This window comes from Heterostelium album (assembly GCF_000004825.1).
Source record: "Heterostelium album PN500 unplaced genomic scaffold PPL_contig20, whole genome shotgun sequence".
Lineage (NCBI taxonomy): Eukaryota > Evosea > Eumycetozoa > Acytosteliales > Acytosteliaceae > Heterostelium > Heterostelium album.
The window spans coordinates 151,817-172,429 of NW_008805097.1; the positions used below are offsets into that span (position 1 = coordinate 151,817).

The 20,613-nt window shown below is 30.3% G+C and overlaps 7 protein-coding genes across 7 annotated transcripts; 2 read left to right on the plus strand and 5 right to left on the minus strand.

Annotated features, from left to right (window-relative positions):
• Positions 1-65: 65 nt before the first annotated feature.
• On the minus strand, positions 66-5,146 carry PPL_11010 (guanylyl cyclase; the record flags this gene model as incomplete). Its single annotated transcript, XM_020581770.1, has 8 exons — positions 66-105; positions 853-1,325; positions 1,807-1,995; positions 2,106-2,220; positions 2,305-3,002; positions 3,384-4,209; positions 4,308-4,557; positions 4,885-5,146. The coding sequence occupies 8 exons, from the start codon at positions 5,144-5,146 to the stop codon at positions 66-68; spliced, it is 2,853 nt and encodes a 950-aa protein (XP_020427640.1).
• A 2,152-nt stretch (positions 5,147-7,298) lies between these two features.
• Positions 7,299-8,865, plus strand: PPL_11011 (cytochrome P450; the record flags this gene model as incomplete). Its single annotated transcript, XM_020581771.1, has 3 exons — positions 7,299-7,352; positions 7,405-7,842; positions 7,915-8,865. 3 exons carry the CDS (start codon positions 7,299-7,301, stop codon positions 8,863-8,865), a joined length of 1,443 nt encoding a protein of 480 aa, XP_020427641.1.
• A 107-nt stretch (positions 8,866-8,972) lies between these two features.
• On the minus strand, positions 8,973-9,538 carry PPL_11012 (uncharacterized protein; the record flags this gene model as incomplete). Its single annotated transcript, XM_020581772.1, has 3 exons — positions 8,973-9,021; positions 9,145-9,170; positions 9,299-9,538. 3 exons carry the CDS (start codon positions 9,536-9,538, stop codon positions 8,973-8,975), a joined length of 315 nt encoding a protein of 104 aa, XP_020427642.1.
• A 108-nt stretch (positions 9,539-9,646) lies between these two features.
• On the minus strand, positions 9,647-11,221 carry PPL_11013 (uncharacterized protein; the record flags this gene model as incomplete). Its single annotated transcript, XM_020581773.1, has 4 exons — positions 9,647-9,707; positions 9,783-9,910; positions 10,446-10,549; positions 11,209-11,221. 4 exons carry the CDS (start codon positions 11,219-11,221, stop codon positions 9,647-9,649), a joined length of 306 nt encoding a protein of 101 aa, XP_020427643.1.
• Positions 11,222-11,615: 394 nt separating this feature from the next.
• On the plus strand, positions 11,616-13,178 carry PPL_11014 (cytochrome P450; the record flags this gene model as incomplete). The annotated part of the gene is made up of 3 exons (XM_020581774.1): positions 11,616-11,669; positions 11,736-12,173; positions 12,228-13,178. The coding sequence occupies 3 exons, from the start codon at positions 11,616-11,618 to the stop codon at positions 13,176-13,178; spliced, it is 1,443 nt and encodes a 480-aa protein (XP_020427644.1).
• A 124-nt stretch (positions 13,179-13,302) lies between these two features.
• Positions 13,303-15,047, minus strand: PPL_11015 (uncharacterized protein; the record flags this gene model as incomplete). The annotated part of the gene is made up of 3 exons (XM_020581775.1): positions 13,303-13,776; positions 13,954-14,892; positions 14,964-15,047. 3 exons carry the CDS (start codon positions 15,045-15,047, stop codon positions 13,303-13,305), a joined length of 1,497 nt encoding a protein of 498 aa, XP_020427645.1.
• Positions 15,048-15,724: 677 nt separating this feature from the next.
• mgp1 (RhoGAP domain-containing protein) lies at positions 15,725-18,272 on the minus strand (the record flags this gene model as incomplete). Its single annotated transcript, XM_020581776.1, has 6 exons — positions 15,725-16,385; positions 16,460-16,788; positions 16,867-17,235; positions 17,328-17,633; positions 17,725-17,869; positions 17,956-18,272. 6 exons carry the CDS (start codon positions 18,270-18,272, stop codon positions 15,725-15,727), a joined length of 2,127 nt encoding a protein of 708 aa, XP_020427646.1.
• Between the last annotated feature and the right edge of the window lie 2,341 nt (positions 18,273-20,613).

The following is a 20,613-nucleotide window of genomic DNA, read 5'->3' on the forward strand; positions in this document are numbered from 1 at the left end:
TATAAAATCGAAAATATAATTAAATTGGGTGGTTAATAAATAATTCAAGTTTTTTGTTGTTAAACTTATTTTGCAATGAATATGATGACGAATGTTGGTTCGGAACTATAAAGACGAAAAATGAATAAATAAAAAAAAAAGATTAAATATTGAATTGTTTTTTTAAAAATACTCTTTTTTTTGTTTGTTTTAAAATAAGTTGTAATCAAAAACAAAATACAAATAAAAAGATTTAAATGAAAAAGAATAAATAAGAATAATTAATTTACAATTTTAAAAGTTTTAAAGAAAGTTAAAGTAGAGTTGAATGTTTAAAAAAAATCAAGAATGACTAATTTTTTTATCCAATTATGTATTTGAAAAATGAAAAAAATTCATTGTAACAACGAAAATTTTGTGTTTGTGTGTTGTTATTTTTATGTTTATTTTTCAAGGTATACATTAACAGTGCTGGTATCATAATTAAGATGATAATTAATAATTACCAATTCCCAATGTTGGAATAAAATGATGATTTTTTGTAAATTAAAAAAATAAAAGGTGGGATATCCCAGCTTGCAAATAAGAACAAAAAAAAAATAAAAATAAAAAAAAATCTTTGCTTTGTAAATTAAATCTCAATGAAACATAGATAAAAGATAAAAGATGAACTCTTATATAATTAATAAAATATTGTTTTTTTTTTAATTATGTTATTAATATTACAACAACAACAATATTGGTTGGTTGTTTTGTTTTGTTTTGTTTGTTTTATTAGTTTGTTTGGTTGTCTTTTTTTTTTTTTTTTTTTGTTTGAGATTATCATTATAGATTATAGATTATATTATCATTGTTATTATCATTGTTCTATACTATTCTGATTTTATATTAAAGACATCATTGGTTTGTGGAACGTCTATTGGTTTATCTTCATATTCGTCATCCTCTTCATTAATTGCATGTAAATTATTGTTGTTATTGTTATTGTATTCTTCTTCACTATCATCTTCTTCATCTACTTCTTCATCTTCACTATCATCATCTTCCTCTTCGATGGTATTGCTATTTATGAGAGTACCACTGTTGTTGAGATTTAAATTACTATCACCATCTTCAATTGAGCTTGTTAAACTGGTGTCCAATGGTGTTTTTTCACTTGGAAGTGTCATCGATGCACCAAAGTTGATTCGATTGACAGAGAGTCTGTTTGGTTCCGGTAGGACCGGTGCAGGATCGGCATCGGTTCTCAATCTCTCCAAGAAGTAGGTCTTCATCTTGCGTTTGCGAACAACGGATTCACCACGCTCCTCAAACACATACTTGTGAGCGAGTAGCGCGTATGTCTCCTGACTGACATGTATCATATCAGCCTTGCCAGAACTCTCCATTTGCTGCGCGATCTGCACGCTCTCACCCCACAGCTGGTAGTGGATCATCTTGATTCCGACGACGCCAGCCACTACCGGTCCGGTATGCAAACCGATTCTCATCTTGATGGGAATGTTATCGACGGTGCGAATGCTCTTGATTGCCTCGAGCATCTCAATGGCCATGCTGGCGACGCGCTCGGCGTGGTCATCGCGCTTCTCTGGACATCCACAGACACAGAGATAGGCATCACCAATCGTCGCCACTTTCAGCACACCGTGTTTCTGTGCGATCTCGTCGAACGTCGAATAGATGGTATTGAGCGTCTCCACCAGTTCGCTGGGAGTGAGTCGCGCCGCCATCTCAGTGAATCCAACGATGTCCGAGAGGAAGATAGTCACCTGGTCGAATTCGTCGGCAATCAACTGTCGACCGGATTTCATTTGGAGCACTACGTACATCGGGAGAATTTCGCTGACCAGCTGCTCGGTCTCGCGACGGTCTTTGTCCAGCAGTTTGCCATGCACCCAATTCTGACGCATGAACAGCTCCTCGGTGTAGGCCGACGACAAATTCAGAAGCAGCACCGTTATCAAATAGAAATTGTGACTTAACATTATCTCCTTGTTGGTGGACTTCCACGCCAGACTTAGGTTGAAAATAAAAATGCAAACCAATGCCACGACATTGGCATACATGAATCTAATGCCAGAGAAATTATAGCACACTGTGAAAAGCATCATAAACGATGAAACTACAAAAGCATCCAACGGCAACGAATCCATCGGACTAATACTAACCAACACAATAATAGCAATCGCCATAGCTACAAAATAGACACTTCCAATGATTTGTAAATATCTTAATCTTAACCTGTTGGAAATTTTGAATGAAATAGTTAGTTAGTCAAACCGTTTAGTGAGTGTGCGGTTAAACTAAAATTATAATATTATTTACCTGGCGGATTTAGATGCAATATAAATATAGATTAAACCGAATATGGCAACTCCAAATCTTACACCTGTAACTAAATCGTATTGACTATTATGCCATTCCTTGAGGAAGAAGTAGTCGGCAAGTGAACCCATAGCCATGATAATGGTGGCAAAGATCATTGAGAGTAGAATTCGTTTGTACACCAATTTCGAATAGTCTTTACAGAACTCTTGCTCAACGAGATCGTCACGCGAGATGAATTTCATTCGGAGATAGTTGAGTGTGTAGTTCTTCTTGAGATCATTCTCTATCAGCGACAACGTTGTGGAGTTGGAATTGATAATGTTGGAACCTTTTACACCTTTGCCAAGATCCAGATTGGTCATTTCGATTTCCGTGGCGTTCAAATCAGGAGCATCGCCAGATTCGTCGATCGACGGTGCACGACTTCCACGTCGTTCAATCGGATGTATCTGCTGCTGAACAAAAGTAACATGACTCTTTTTCTTACTGATACTGTCGTTGGGATTGACAACGACACCGCCCATATTGTTGCTGCCGGTGCCAGCGTTGGCGACGCTAACACTTGTCAATCCACCGGCTGTCAAAGTATTCGGTCCGTTTACCAGCGCAGAGATATTGGAAGTGCTACTTCCTTTTTCCAGCTTTTTACTGTGTCCTGAACCATGATCCAAGTTGCTGCTGCTTCCGGCGTCCGACTGCAGGAATGACAATACTTTGGGTGGAACGACCGATGCAAAAATACTGCCTTTTCTAACACGTGTGGAAATGGGTGGATCGTTGAAATTATTGTTGTTCAGTGCGTTGCTGTTGAGAACTGAACTGAGTGAGGTCGGTGTCTGGGGAATGCTTGTGGCCATCTGCGGCGACGTCTCCAAGACGACCTCGGAAATATCGATGGGTGGGATATATGGTTTATCTCGATGTGAACTGGTGAAAATGGAGGTGTATCGCTTATCTAGCGATTTCGTTTTGATGAGATAAAAAGTACGCATCATTCCCTTGCCTTTGACCTGAATCTTACCGCGATCCTCAAAGAGGAATTTGCGTCGGAGCAACTGCTGCACCGGCTGACTCACCTGGATTCTATCGATGCTGGAATGCGATGCCATTCTACTGGAGGTATTGATAGTGTCACCAAAGAGATGCCAACTCAGCTTCTTCTTACCGATGATTCCTCCAACTACAGGGCCAGTGTGCATTCCAATCTTGACCTGGACGATGCCGTATCGACGAATCACTTGGAGCATTCCGAGTGACATGTGGGCAACGCGTTGTGCGTGATCCGGACACAACTCTGGACATCCTCCGACCACCATATAAACGTTTCCAATGTGTTCAACCTTGGTGACGCCATAGACGTCGGTGAGACGATCGAATGAATTGTAGACCTCGTTCAACAACGTCACAACTTGGGCAGCTGGCATCTTCTCTAGCAGTGAAGTGAAGTTGACAATCTCACAAAACAAAACAGTGACTGGATCGTATGAATCTACAATTAGCTTTCCACTGTACTGACCTGGAACCAACGATGAAGGTGATTGTGGATCTATTTGTCTCCTTTCTTGAACTGGGGTCATTTGTAGAGTTGGATTATTGTTGTTGTTGTTTGATGTATTTATTGTTGCTGTTGTTGCTGTTGAGTTTGATGATGATTGATTGGTATCGTCAGAAGCGATCGATATTTCAACTTGTCCTTCCGATGATGCCGATGGCATCGCTGATAACTTGCTTTTTGCTTTATCGCTAGCTACAATCGAATCGAGAGTCTGCTCCTTCGATGACTCCAGCCTCAGTCTCTGAACAACAACCGTTGGAAGCATCTGATTAATAACCTTTCCAGATCTAATAGTTTGTAATTTTAAATTCTCCAACGTTCTAAATTTATCTCTTATTAATTGTTCACTATAAATATTTACAATTTATTTTCATGAGTTGGTTAGTCAAACTGATTTAGTTTATTTTCTTTAATTTTTAATATTATTTTCGCTATTTTAACTTACCGATATTGTGAAATTGATACTAAAAAGAACATGGAAACAAATATAAATGTTGAAATAAGACAAATCGATATATAGTAAATCTTATCATATAATATAAAATAGAGAAAGTAAAATACAGAGAGCGCCAGTGATGTGATTGCCGCTGGTAAAAATGTTAAGCCCGAAGCAATTGTAATAACTACATATAATAAAATCATTCTTTCTGGAATCGTTCTAAAATCGTATACAAATATTAATGTAGTACAAGTTGCTATAATAATAATAATAATTATTATTATTTTTCAATAATTTAAGTTAGTTTGGATTAATTTTAACATAGTCTTATTTAATATTTACCTATAAAAGTAATAATCGAGGCATAAAGCTTCCAAAGTTTCTTAAAGTGTTGTGTAAATGTGAAAATGAAAGTGCATATTAAAAGTGCTACTGTGACCAATCGTATTATGAATGCATTGCGCGAAGCAGTATCGAGTTGATGTTGTGTTTTGTCGAGATAGTCCGGTGTCAGCTCCGATGAGGATAGTGACTCTGAGGTGTGTTTGCTGCTGTCGTCGTCGTCGTCATTCTACAAAATCACCGAAAAAGTAACGGAACGGCAGATAGGTAGGCAGTGAGCCTATATCGAGTGGCCGCGCGTAGTCCACTATCAACGCCAGTGTCAAAACCGCCGTCAGGAATACGAGTGCCGCTCGAATCTGACCTCTATAGATGTGATGAAAGTAATATGATTGAAAATGCTTCTCTTCTTGTATACGAGGAAACCGCAGATCCAGCTTCGAAAGGTATCGCCTTATACCTGTCTCTGGTTTCCTGACATCTGGTAATTCAAACATCATCATCTTTTAAAATTTTTTTTTTATATTATTATTACTACTATATAAATAAATACTATACTATTATACTACTATATATTGTTTAAACTGTTTTAACTTAGAAATCAATGTTTAGATCGTCGAATTACTATTTAATTTATGTGTGTTGTGTTTGTGTGTTTGATCAGTGTGACTGTTCCTTCCAAAAATATGAAATTTTGGCAATCGGGAGGAGTATCGCTGATTTTGTTGGGCGCGCTTCGAACAAACCACCAAACTTTTTGTGATTATTTATTTTTAGTGGATTGTTTTTTTTTGTTTTTTTTTGGGTTGTTGGTTGTTGGAATTTGGATTGTTGCTGTTCTTCTGATTTAATTAAATAATTAATGGATAATGATATTCTTGTTCTTATTCTTATTCTGGTTGATTATTACTATGATATTTAATATTCTATGACTTTTTTGTTGGATTTGAAAATAAGTTGCAACTTTGATAAGAATCGGTAGTTTTTTAGTTTGGATTGTTAAATTAAAATTGAGTGATTTGTTTGTTTGTTTCAATTGTGTTGTTAGTTATTGTTGGTTATGTTGTTGTTATTTTATTTGATTGTGTTTTGCTATAAGTATTATTATTATCCCTACTCCCACCCAACTACTGCTACTACTTCTATTATGAAAGTTGTGTCTTATGTGTTTGAAAATGGTAATATTATCAAAAATAATTAATTATTAATTAAATGGAATGTTGGGTTTCACTTGTTGCTGCTGTTGCAAATTTGGGGTATTGTTATTATTATTATTATTATTATTATGATTATAAATGTTGTTTTGAGGAGTGAAGCCTAGTTAGTTTAATTTTAAGTAGGAGATTATAGAAGTGATTCTTTAAATAAATAATTCTATCTAACTAACTAACAGAGTAATATATGAGTGTGTTTTTAGTTTTGTGGTTGTTGTTGCAGTGTGTGTATGTGTGATGTGTGGCGATATTGTTATAAGTGATTTGTTGTTTTTGGTGGTGGTGGTAGTGGTGTCTGATTGATAGTTTGTCGTGTTTATTTATTTATTGTTTACACTCTCAGAGTGACTTCTTTTCTAAACGAAAAAAAAAAACAAAAATAAAAAAACAAAAACAAATTAAAAATTAACCACTAACTAAATTGAAATAAAATAAGTCTAACTATCTATTCTATTGTCTATGATATTGTCTGTTATCTCTCTTTTTAATTACTAATGATTCTGAAAAATCAAGAAATTTATTATTATATTTATAAAATTGACATTTGGTGATTTAGAATGGGGAATCAAAAGCATTAAACATAAAATTATTATTGCTTATTTATAAATACTATATTGAAAGGTGTACAGACAGACACATATAACTTTATAATAATGAAAGATTTGTGGATGAAAATCTCATTTTGGTTAAAAATTTTTGCAACGAAAAAAAAAATACAAAAAAAAAAAAAAAAAATCATGAACAGATATTGCGAGTCCTCAATTTTTATCCTTGATTTAATTTTTTAAAAAAAAAAACAAAACAAAACTGTGACAAAATAATAAAACAGAAAATATAATTTAACAAAACAAAAAGAAATAGAATGATGTTAACAAAGATCGATGGTTTGTGATCACATCCTGAAACAGTTTGGTTAAGACTTGATCGATTCATCCTGCTCTTCCATGAATAAATAGCATTTCAAAATAGTTCAAAACCGTGTTAAGCCTAAATTAGATTAGAATCGATTGTTTTTGTGGGCATCGAAAAAAACAAAAACAAAAAAAAAAAAAATGAATTTTTGAAAAAATAAAAAAATATTATTTTTCAATTAACTTAATATTAATTTATTTGACCAATAGGGAATAATATTATTTAGATAGACACAATTTAGAATCTATTGAAATTGAAAATACGAGATAAACACACCACCACTCTTCATGACTACTAATTATTTTAATATCACCTATCACTGATACTTAAAAACTAACCTAATTGGTATAAAACTATAAAAAACAAATGGTTTCATTACAATACTTGGAAGCAATGAGAATTTTGCTTAAATTATAGTTATATAATTTATTTTACTTATAAAAGGTAAAAAAATGTTCAAACATTTTATTTATCTAACTCCTTTTTAAAAGATTTTTTCTTTTTGTATTCCTCAATACTATTTAAAAAAATGTGGATATCAATATTTGGATATTTCTTTCTATTTCTAATTATATATTCTTTTGTATGTTATTTTTAAGTTTAAAGATAACATTTTCTAATTATTGAAACTTTAGATTTCTAAAAATAAATCATTCTCTAAAATCGATCCACCTGGAAAATGGTCTCTTCCTATAATTGGTAATATTCTAGATTTAGCAGGAAGTTTACCTTTTCGAGATTTGATGAACTTGGAAAAGAAATATGGAAAGGTTTATAGACTTTGGCTTGGGTCTGTATACACAATAGTCGTTAGTGATCCAGTGATGACCAGAGACATGCTTATTAATAATCATGAGAATTTTATGAATAGACCGAAATCAATATCATGGGAGACAATGTCAAAATCAAACAATGAATTATTGGCATCAAAAGATGAAGATTGGTATCATTGTAGAAAATTAGTGTCCAACGCATTCACAAAAACAAGATTAAAAACACATATATCTCTCATTGAAAAAGAGACTCAAAGTTTAATACAAGTATTAAAGAAATATTCCAATAGCAATTTGATGGTTAGTTATTTCTTAATTATCAATTAGAATAATTTAGCTTTTAAACTAACAATATTATTTATTAATTTTAAGTTAAATCCAAAAACTATTATTCATAAATTTTCTCTAAATATTATTTTAACAATTGTAATGTCAAAGAAAATTCAATATGATGATTTGGATGAAGTTGATCCAGATATGAAGAATATGATTCATTGGATAGATAGAATATTTGAAGTTTCCAAATTTATTATTGGATTAGAATCATTTCCAATTTTAAATCCCTTTATCCTTTTCTATTTGAAATACATTAATACTGACCATGCAAAGTTTGTAGATCTATGCAAAAAGTATTATTATGAACATTTGACATCATTGGATCCAGATTCACCAAGAGATTTGATGGATACCATGATGTTGAGTGAAGGTGAAAGTGTCGACAGAGTGGCGTTGTTGGCTGTTGACTTCTTGTTGGTAGGTTCAGATACAAGTTCATCAACGATTCTTTGGTTTATGGTTGCACTAGTAAATAATCCAGAAGTTCAAGATAGAGCAATCAAAGAAATTAAAAATGCAATCGGTGTTGATAGAGATCAAGTGTTGTTATCGGATAGAATAAATACTCCATATATGGTTGCAATTATTAAAGAAGTTATGAGAATGTATCCTGTAGCTCCTCTTTCTTTACCAAGAGAAAGCAGAGAATCGATTGTACTTCAAGATTATTATATTCCAAAGGGTACAAAGATTTTTTTCAATACCTACTCTATGGGACACAATGTTGAATATTGGAAGAATCCAGAGGTATTCGATCCAACCAGATTTATCAATGATAACCATGTGGAATATAACCTTCCATTTTCAACTGGACCACGAAACTGTGTTGGAATGAATTTGGCATTGGATGAGCTCTATACTGCTTGTGCCAATATTGTATTGAACTTTAAACTACTCTCGTCAAATGGTAGATCTCTAAGTGAGGATTTATTATTCAATACAACAACAAGACCCAAAGATTTTAATATTATTTTTGAAAACAGATAAATATTATCTTTTATTATGCTTTTAAATATAAAAATAATATTATTTTAGAAAAAGATAGAGATAAAATATATTTTCTTTTTTACAACTATTTTAATTATTCATCAATATCAATTACTCACTTTATCTTGATTAACTAATTCCCCCCCTTCTTCTTCTCTTGGATTTAAAATATTTCTCACACTTCCTAATTGTAAGATTGGATGGGGTTCAAGTTCTTCTTTTTGTAGTGGTCATTGTCTTAGATATCGAATGATACATTTTGGAAATTTGGTTTCTTACTTTTTTAATAAAGTAGAAAATCTTTTCTTTAGATAGAAAGTACCAAATAAAGTGTTTTGTCAAACTATTGATATAATTGACGTTCAAAGTTTAAACTTTTTTATTTATTTAATATTTTAACCAGTAGAAAAGGATTTTTAAATATTTCATTTACTGAATAATGGATGAACCTTTTCATTGTATTCTTCTTTGGTGGTACTGTATTCTTGGAAAGTGGAGAGAGGAAAAAAATTGAACCTCCAATCCAGGCAGAGTATTTAGCTTCTGGTGAAGCCACGACCTTGATTTTATAATCAGGAGAAAGCAAAGCCTTTTCCTTTAGCATACGTTCTTCAAAACCTGGGAGCATAGTAGAGCCTCCAGAGAGCACGATGTTATCGACGTCACATTTCATGATCGAGTTGAAGGTAGTTTGATGGATACTAGGAAATTGCTTACCGAATAAATTTGGTTTGAGGAGTGCCTATGGGCAACGGAAGAGTCCGTTTTTAAGTTCAATGATTTAGCCATCTGGAAATTCATATTCTTTCTCGAGGTTTGATTTTGATGCACCTTTTTCTTTTCTTTTAAATAGTCAAGGGCAATATATGCGAGTTTCTCCTTGATGTAACCAACAGTTTAACTTTCTTCGAATGTACATCCACTTTCCATCAAAATTATCCTCTTGAAGAAAGTGAGATGGCGACTGGAAAGATCCTACGATCGATTGAAAAATAGGCTGTGGGGCTTCATCTCCTGAGAAACCTGCCTTACACATACCAGAACCCTATTTATTTTATAAATTAATATTTTGAGATAAGAATTATTGATAGTACTTTATTTTTCAAAGAGTTTAAAAAGACTTACAGTATCAATTACGAATGCTTTTTATATTTGTTTCTTTCTTTGTTTATTTAAATAACTGATAAGAATATTTTTAAAAGAGTGAAAGTATTCTCTTATAAATAAATCGGAGGATTATTGATGTTTTTTTTATGACCAATTTACAAGCCTGTTAAATTTAATAATTAAATATAAAACAATCATCATTTAAATTAAATTTAATTTGGGAAAGTCAATCTTTAATTACTTTTGTTTAAATCATTTGTAATTTGGACTTTTTTTCACTGAATTTGATAATGTTAAAAAAAAAAAACACTGATTTTGTATTTGTTTAATTTTTCAAATAAATTTTTTAATATCCAGTTTAAATATTCTATAGTATTTAATTTAATCTTAATTGTCAAAACCTTTCATGTAATCAATATTTATTTTTCTTCTTCCTCCTCACCTCCCTCTTCTGATTTGCGTTAGTAAACTACTTTCTCTTTGCTCTTTTTCTTAATTGTTATTCTTCTCCTTCTACAACGGTGATGGTCTCTGTCTAGTTTGTGTTCTCCTGTTGTTGTTGTGGTTTTCTCTATATCTATATTAGATTAACGACAGAATGATTTACTATCCTCATCAAATAGATCCTCAGCTTTTGTAATTGTGATGTACCCTTGTCATTCTTAAAATAATTGAAAAATCTATTCTATATTCATTGAAGCCATTGTTATAATAGCAAGTGTATGATATCTACTTTGTATGTTATTAGTAATAAAAAGAGTTTGGAATGAATTATCAACATTTATTCTTTAGGTCGCTAATATAAATACTTATTTAGATATATTCATCAGGCTGGAAAGTATATTGTTGAATATGAGCTTGGATTAGCTAGACAATTATATGTTTGTCTTTATGAGAAGATCGTACAAAGGTTTAAAACATTTATTGTGTATATGATGTAGATTCATATAGAAAGATAATAAAAGAAAAGTAAACACAATTCCCATATGATTTTTAAGAAAGAAATTTTAGAATCTATCGATAATAATTGAACAAATAACTTTACATTATATGAAATATCTATGTTTTTTTGTATTCTCGCATTATTTTTGCAAAATGCCTTTACTGCCTCAAAAGCAAATTTTTGGGAGAAGCAGTAAATGAAATTACACATACACTATCTATCGAAAGAAATAATCTATAGGTGTAAATAAGAAAATATCTCTGATAGCGAAGGAGTAAAGAGAACTAATAAACCTACTGGATTCATGGTGTTATATTTGAATATGTAAAGAATAAATAATAGATTATTATTTTAATGAAAATCGATCCTAAATTGTTGAAATTGATTTTTTTTTTCTGATGTTACTAAAATATCTAAATATAAATACTGCTATTAATTATTTTTAATTATAAAATCTGTAATTACATTTTTTCTTTAACAAATTTTAATATGATTAATTATTGAAAATACTAGATAAACACACCACCACTTTAACTATTACTAATAATTTTAATTTAACCAATCAATGAAAAAAAAGGTTTCAATACAATACATTAATGTAATTTTATTTATTTATTAAAGTAAATAAACTTTAAACTTCCTTTTTAAAACATTTTTCTTTTTGTATTTTTCAATACTCTGTCTAACTAACTATAAAAAAATGTGGATATCAATATTTGGATATTTCTTTCTATTTCTAATTATATATTCTTTTGTATGTTATTTTTAAGTATAAAAACTTTTTTCCTATCATAACATTTTCTAATTATTGAAACTTTAGATTTCTAAAAATAAACCATTTTCTAAAATTGATCCACCTGGAATATGGTCTCTTCCTATAATTGGTAATATTCTAGATTTAGCAGGAAGTTTACCTTTTCGAGATTTGATGAACTTGGAAAAGAAATATGGAAAGGTTTATAGACTTTGGCTTGGGTCTGTATACACAATAGTCGTTAGTGATCCAGTGATGACCAGAGACATGCTTATTAATAATCATGAGAATTTTATGAATAGACCGAAATCAATATCATGGGAGAACACCTCACAACCAATCAATGATATAGTGACATCCAGAGATGAAGAATGGTATCATTGTAGAAAATTAGTATCCAACTCATTCACAAAAACAAGATTAAAAACACATATATCTCTCATTGAAAAAGAGACTCAAAGTTTAATACAAGTATTAAAGAAATATTCCAATAGAAATTTAAAGGTAAGATAAATATTAAAACCTTTAAAATTTAAACTAACAAAATTGTTTGTTTAGTTAAATCCAAAAACTATAATTTTTACATTTTCTCTAAATATTATTTTAACAATTGTAATGTCAAAGAAAATTCAATATGATGATTTGGATGAAGTTGATCCAGATATGAAGAATATGATTCCTTGGATATATAGAATATTTAATGATTCCAAATTTATTTTTGGACTGGAATCATTACCACTTTTCAAACCCTTTATCCGTTTCTATATGAAATACATTAATACTGATCACATCAAGTTTGTGGATTTATGCAAAAAGTATTGTTATGAACATTTGACATCATTGGATCCAGATTCACCAAGAGATTTGATGGATACCATGATGTTGAGTGAAGGTGAAAGTGTCGACAGAGTGGCGTTGTTGGCTGTTGACTTCTTGTTGGTAGGTTCAGATACAAGTTCATCAACGATTCTTTGGTTTATGGTTGCATTAGTAAATAATCCAGAAGTTCAAGATAGAGCAATCAAAGAAATTAAAAATGCAATCGGTGTTGATAGAGATCAAGTGTTGTTATCGGATAGAATAAATACTCCATATATGGTTGCAATTATTAAAGAAGTTATGAGAATGTATCCTGTAGTTCCTCTATCTTTACCAAGAGAAAGCAGAGAATCGATTGTACTTCAAGATTATTATATTCCAAAGGGTACAAAGATTATTTTTAATACCTACTCTATGGGACACAATGTTGAATATTGGAAGAATCCAGAGGTATTCGATCCAACCAGATTTATCAATGATAACCATGTGGAATATAACCTTCCATTTTCAATTGGACCACGAAACTGTGTTGGAATGAATTTGGCATTGGATGAGCTCTATACTGCTTGTGCCAATATTGTATTGAACTTTAAACTATTCTCGTCAAATGGAAAACCTATAAGCGAGGATTTAGTATTCACAGCAACTACAAAGCCCAAAGATTTTAATATTATTTTTGAAAACAGATAAAAAATTAGTTTTAGTATGATATTTAATATAAAAAATATTATTTTAGAAAATAATATAGAAATAAAATAAATGTTCTTTTTTTCAACATTTTTAAATATCCGGTTCTAATTCATTTATTCAATCGTCAAACACTTTCAAGTGGCCAATTTTTGTTTCTCTTTCTTTTGGTTTGATTTCTTACTGATTCCTCTTCTTCCTCTTCATCAAACTGTTCGGTTTTGCGTTTTTCAACTACTTTAACTTTACTCTTTTTCTTAATGTTTGCTTCTTCTCTTTCACAAATGTACGGTGATGGTCTCGGTCTAATTGAAGTTCTTCTAGTTGTAGATGTTGTAGTTGTTATCTCTATATCTATATTAGAGTGACCATAAATGTCGATATTAGTATAACAATCGAAATATTTATTGCTATTATTACCACCTAAGTTGAGTTCCCCACCTTTTGAAAATTGTTGATTATCTTTTACTTTTCTTAAAATCATTGCAAGTCTGTTTCTGTATTCATCAAAGTCATAGGTTGATGGTTTCAATTCATTAAAGAACATTTTAATATCTGTATGCTCATCCAAACGACTGTAGTTGTTGATAACATACTCCATCTGAATTAAAACAAATATTCCATTGTTGACACTATCCATTTGATTGAGAATTGATAAATAGAATAACTGATTATTGTTGAAATATGAATTTATAAACTCTGGCAGTCGAGGTTTTCCACCTAATGAGTCATAACAGAATATTTCATATCCAATGATTTTGGTAATTGAGTTTCTTACTTGTTTAATAAAGTAGAACAACCAGTTATCGTTATCTACATTGTATGGTATCATACTAAACAGAGAGTTTCTCATGGTTGAATAAACAGGTCTTCTGAATGAAAAGCTATCAAACACTGTCAGTAATGGGTGACTCCATTCTGAATTGAACTGGTGTTGAAGAAATTTCACTATCAAACCATTCATAGAATTTCCTTTTAAACTTTTGCCAGAACTGATTCTGTTGATGTCTCTATCGGTCACATTGATTTCAGTCATGATATTCAAAGTAGAAATATGGTCATGTCGTGAGATTGGTTCTTCTACTTCTTCTTCTTTTTCTTCTTCTTCTGGTTTTACTGGATATCCTTCTGAAATGATGTTTGGCGAAAGATCCTTTACCATGTTGTGCACTTCAGTAACTTGATTCTGTAAACATTGAAATTGATCTGGTCGGCGAAATACTTTTTGATTCTTGCTGAAATGTTTGATTCTAGCTGTCGAGGAGAGATTTTGTTCTTCCTTTGGAGGTTTAAGACACTTTTCACACTCATCACATCTGAAACTATCGATTGTCTCTGAATTCCCACTAGACAACAGGATTTCGTGACTAGTAAGGAACTCTTTCATTATGGTTTGATTACAATGAGGATGGTTCGGCAACAACATATGAAGATTCATAAGAAGATTATCGATATTGTTTTTATGATATACCAAATATTTGACATTATCGAAAGCACCGGATCTTATTCTTCTCCCTCTAGTTGATTGACGAGACAATTTCAATTGTCCACCCAGAAAACTACCGGGTAAAATTGCACTGATTTCTGGAGATGCAGTATTGAGTACTATTTCATATTCCCTAATCAATATATCCAACTTGATTTTGTGTTGTCTATCCTTCAACGGTATACGCAAATACTGTTCGATTTCTTCCAATTCATCGAATGAAAGTGATAACTATATATAAAAAAATAAAAATTAATTATTTATAAATAATTTCATTTGATTTTTGTTACTAAATTCCTTACACTTTTACATTGCTCTCTATTTTCAATATTATCCTTTAACTCTTTATCTGATTGTACTGTAATTATCTCTTTTGTTCTTGACATTCTTTAGTAAAATTGTTTATAGTAATAGGGTTTTTTATTATCTATTTAATTTTACATAAATAAAAAATAAACAAATGTAAGTTCAATTATTAATTTTATAGATAATAAATGTCATTTTTTTTTCTCAAAAATCTTATAGCACACCCAATAATTTATGATATCATTTAATGAAAAACAAACTAAATAAATGATTGATTTTTGTTTTTTTTTTTTCCAACTAGATTTATCAATTATAACCATACAGATTATTATCTTCCATTCTCAACTGGACCACGTAACTGTGTTGGAATGAACTTGGCATTGGATGAACTCTGTACTGCCTGTGCCAATATTGTATTGAACTTTAAATTGCACTGTGCTAATGGCGAACCAATAAGTGAGGATATAAAATTCACAACAACAACAAAACCAAATGATTACAATATTATTTTGGCAAACAGATAAAAAAATAACTTAACTACAATTTATTATTTTGGAGATTTACAATTTTTTTTAAATAAAACACAACATATAAAAAGAATATAAATATATATAACTATTATTCTTTTTGTTTTTTTTTTTTGATAAAATAAAATAGAATGTAAAGAAAAAAAAAGTTTGATTATAATTTGCACAACTGAAAATATACATAAAGAAAATAAAATAAAATCTAACCAATTTACATTCTAAACTAATATTCATGAATCATCGCTGCTTAATGATTGGTTGGAATCATTGGATACTTGAATGAACTCTCTAAATTCGTCGTGGTCATGGTCATGGAACTCTTCGGATTCTACAAGCACTGGATCAGAGTCTGATTTCGAAACTGAAAATGTATCACTGTTTCCAAATGATAAAGTACTGGTATTTCTCGATGGAATATTATTGGATTCATCTTGTTTACTGTTATTAAGGTTACTAGTACTACTATTGTTATTACTACTGTTACTGTTACTATTATTATTATTGTTTTCACTATCATTGTTATTGTTATTAGCTATTGGTTGGAATGGGAAGTTGATTGGTGTTGAACTTCTACTTCTAACTTTCTCTTGTTGAATCAACTCTTGTTCCTTCTTTTTATTGAGTGAATCGACAATCATACATTCCACAACTTTAACCTCCCTCTTTGAGTTTTCAAGTGCTACCTGTGGATCGTTGATGTTTGATCTGATGAGAACTGGTGCCATTACAACAGCAAGACTATGACAATCCATCTTGGTTTGTGCAGCGAATTCCGGTTCGTTCAACTCGACGAAAAAGTCTATCAAATATCTTAAAACTCTTTGATGTAACAATGGTATACCTGTCTCAATTATATTCCAAGCGTTTAGAGGTGTTTCAATAATTTCATCACTAAATAATTAATAATAATAATAATAAATAATTAGATTTAAACTTTAATCTATAATAATATGAAATATACATACTAAATAGCAGATGAAATAATTGGATTTGGAAGATCTCTTAACCAATGTTTCAAAAGTGAAGCTACTAAATGAACATCTTGAATATGATCCAATCCACCACCTTCGTCCAACTTTTGTTTCTCCTGTTGAAGTTGGGTGTGTGGTGGTGACATTCTAAAGATTCCTTCAGTCTCCAATGCATTCAGTTTCAACAGAGTCTGTATAAAGTTGATAAGAATCAATGGTATATCAATCTGTGGGAAATCTTTCTTTTGTTGATCCATCAACTCTTCCAAATCAGTACCGAAAATCGGATGCAATGGAATTGATTGAGAGCTATGAAGTGGATTCTAAAACATCGAAAATATCAATTTATTAGTACTAACAAAAAGAAAGAAAGATAGTTTAATATTTTTGTTATTACTTACTTCATCTCTCTTTAATGTTAGTATATTGGTTTTATTAAAGAATCCAAGAATGTTGTCTTTGAATGAAGATACTTTGGCGGTGGGTGGAGACGATGCCTGTTGTTGTATACCACTGGAGCTGCTGTTGAGAGAAATCAATTTGCCTTCGACATAGGGTTCGAATTGGAATGGTGGAATCAACTTTCTTGGCGTCGTATGATTCTTTATAAATGTCTGAATATCCAACTCTGGATCGATCCAATCAGTTTGTTTACATCCATTGTTCAGTTCGACCTCCAATGCACTCGGAGTCTCAAGCATCAATCCCATATAATTCTTTATATTACTCTTTATAAATTGCATTCTCATTGATTCAAATTGTTCAAATTCCTAATTAATAAATAATATATGCAATAGATAGATTAAGATTAGCGCATTTGTTTAGTTTGTTTGTTTGATTGCTTGTTTGTTTCTTTACTTACATTCAAACTATCCATCATCTTTGTTTGATAGTAACCATAGATGAACTCGTTGGTCTCTTTGATTTGATTCTTATACTCCTCTTCGGCAACGATAGCGGTTGCCTCACACTTGGCAACCTTCTTCTCCAAGGTCTGCACTTTAATCGAGGGACCATCTACTTCAGTCTCCTTCTCGAGCATTGAAATCAATTCGATCTTGGCAGACTCTGTTTCCTTACAGAATTTCTCATATTTCTGGTGTGCCTTTCTAACTGCTTCCAATGAATCTTTATAATCGTTTCTAAGTTTCAATCCTTCATTTACCAACTAATATAAAATTAACGATTAATCAATAATTTGGTAACATTAGTATTCAGTTATAATTATATTGTTTTTTTGTTGATGACGATAACATTACATTCTTTCTCTTTTGTTCCATCTCTTTAACAAGTGCAGTGAATGGATGACAAAGATTATTAATCAAATTCTGTGCAAATGATTTATGAATGTTTGATTCAGATTCACTTAATACTGAAATACAAAGGAATCCTCTTTGAAATGAACTATATATATAGATAGACAATTTAAATTGTGAAGTTAAAAAGTAAGTAAAAAACTTAGATATCTCATTGATATTATTGATACTTACTCAGTTTCATCTTTTAATTTAAATTTCGAAAAATGATCCACTACACTTTTTGCATATCTCTCTTCGAGAGCAGCTCTCTTCTTGAAGAAATCTAGTAACTCTTTGCATTGCTCTATACCGTATTCAGTTCGTTTACACAGTAAATCGAAACCTTCCCACATGTCTTGTGCAAACGATAACTTCTTATCGGGACTCTGCTGACTACCGGTAATATTTCCAACTTCATCGTCGCTATCCACTGCGAAACCTTCCGATGACAACAATGAATTACTTGATTTCAACATACTCTCACCACTTTTCGATAATGTTGTTGACATTGTATTAATACTTTGTAAACAACAAAACTCTTTAAAGATTTACTGATTTACTGATTTACTAATAATTTATCGATTGGATTTACTACTACTATTTGATTTTATTTTTGTTTTGTTTTTGTAAAATACAAATGATAAATTAAATTAAATGAATTAAAATTAATACAAATAAAAATAAAATATATAATAAATGAGTAGGTTTAAAAAATACAATAAAATATACTATACTAGTATGTCAAAACAAACAAACAACAAACAAACACTCAACGTTGTAATAAAAAATTGTTGTTGGATTTGTTTTTGTGTTTGACAGAAAGGACAGTAATATTTATGATAATAATTATAGTGTGTGTTGTTGTTTTTGTTGTCTATTTATTTATTTTTTTTATTATCAGTTCGTTGTTTAGGTGGTCAAAAAAAATAATAATTCTGCTATTGCTGGGCATTGATTGATGCAAAGTTAATTTAAATTTTATTTGAATTTCAATTTTTTTTTTAATTTTTGCGGGGTTGGAGACCAATCATTGAAAAACAACTGTTTTTTTATCGAGATCGAGATTGATTTTCACATTTTTATTTTGAAGAGTTAAATAGTTATATATATCAAGCGAGATAAAAAAGAGTTAATTCTACATAAAGAATAAAGCTTTTGTCAGAGTTTATTTTCTATGATATGTTAGTCAATATATTTATAAAAAAGATCATTTTTCTATTCTAAAATACACATTCCGAAACAAATTTGTATTTTAATGTACTTTTAAACTTTAATGTTTTTTTTGACCATGATAAATGAACATAGAAACTTAATCTCTTTCTTTCATTTTTCATCTGTAAAAATATTTCAAAGATAAATTTAGAATAAAATATTAATAGTAGTAGTAATAATAAATTTGTTTATAAAATAGAACTATTCAAATTCGATTTTTGATTTATAATATATTTTTGTTAAATAATTATATATTTAACTGCTACCATCTTACCCTAAACCTGCAACAACACACACTAAACAACAATCACACAAAATCTTGATTATGTTCACACTAAAAATAATTGATGTGTGTGTTTGATATTAATAAAAACGACGATTGTCATTAACAACAACAACAACCAACAATGTATCTTAATAAAAATATAAATAAATGATCATCTCAATAATATGAACATAATTAAATCAAGTACACTCCAATCTAATTGCTGTTTTTGTGATTGGTTGGTCAGTTTGTTTGATGTTTCTTTTCCTTTTCCAACATTTTAAAAAAACAAACTAATCAATTGTCAATGTCGATTGTAAATCAGCATTGTTTTGATTGAAATTACAACAGTATCATTGTTACTAACAACAATAAAAAGTTTGATAACGATTAATATTAATGTTATATCATAACAGCTCATCAACTACATAATATGTAAAGTCTTTTATTTTCATATGACTGAAACTGACATCCATTATATTTGTTTTCCCTTAACACAAATTAACAATAAACAAACAAACACCAAAAAAGAAAATCAAATAAAGGTACAATTTGTTTAAAATGTGCGAATCCTTTATATGATATTAATATTTAACTTTACTAGTAAATAATACATATGTACAATATCAATATTATAATATGTTTGAGTATTATTTCCAGTTATATTAACTTATTTTAGTTAATTGATCCATTGTTTTAGTAATATCTACTAAGTTTGTTTGTTTGTTTAATATCTTATTCAACAATGATCATGAGTTTATTGTTTGATTTTATTTTTATTTAACGACGTCGTCGATTTGTTGTTATTAAATATCCTTCTTTCTTTTCAAATGAAGGTTTATCAGATAATCATATTTGAAGAAGAAGTGGTATCGGTTGTTTTTTCAACTCACTCTCTTCCAAAGTTTTTTTTGTTTTGTATTCTCTCTCTACATTTCATACAACACAAAACACTACACAACACAACAAAACACATCATTTCATAATATAACAATACTAACATTTAATATTTTATAATTATTTAATATGATGTATTCGACACATTCACACATAATTTATTATCTATCTATTGATTATCCGATTGTTTTACGATCAATAAATTCCGTGTTGATTGTTATTGATTGAATTTGCTGATATCAATTTAACATCATGGTTGTCATCATCATCATCAACAACAACAACAACCTATACAATCAAATACTACTCTGTTTGTATAACACTAAAATTTAAGATGAATAAAAAATTAAGATATATTAATATTAGTTAGTTAGCTAATTATTTCCATTTTACAAAAAATGCGTATTTGCAATTATAAAATCAATCATAGATAGATCTATGATTACCACAACATCAGCATATCAACATATCCATCA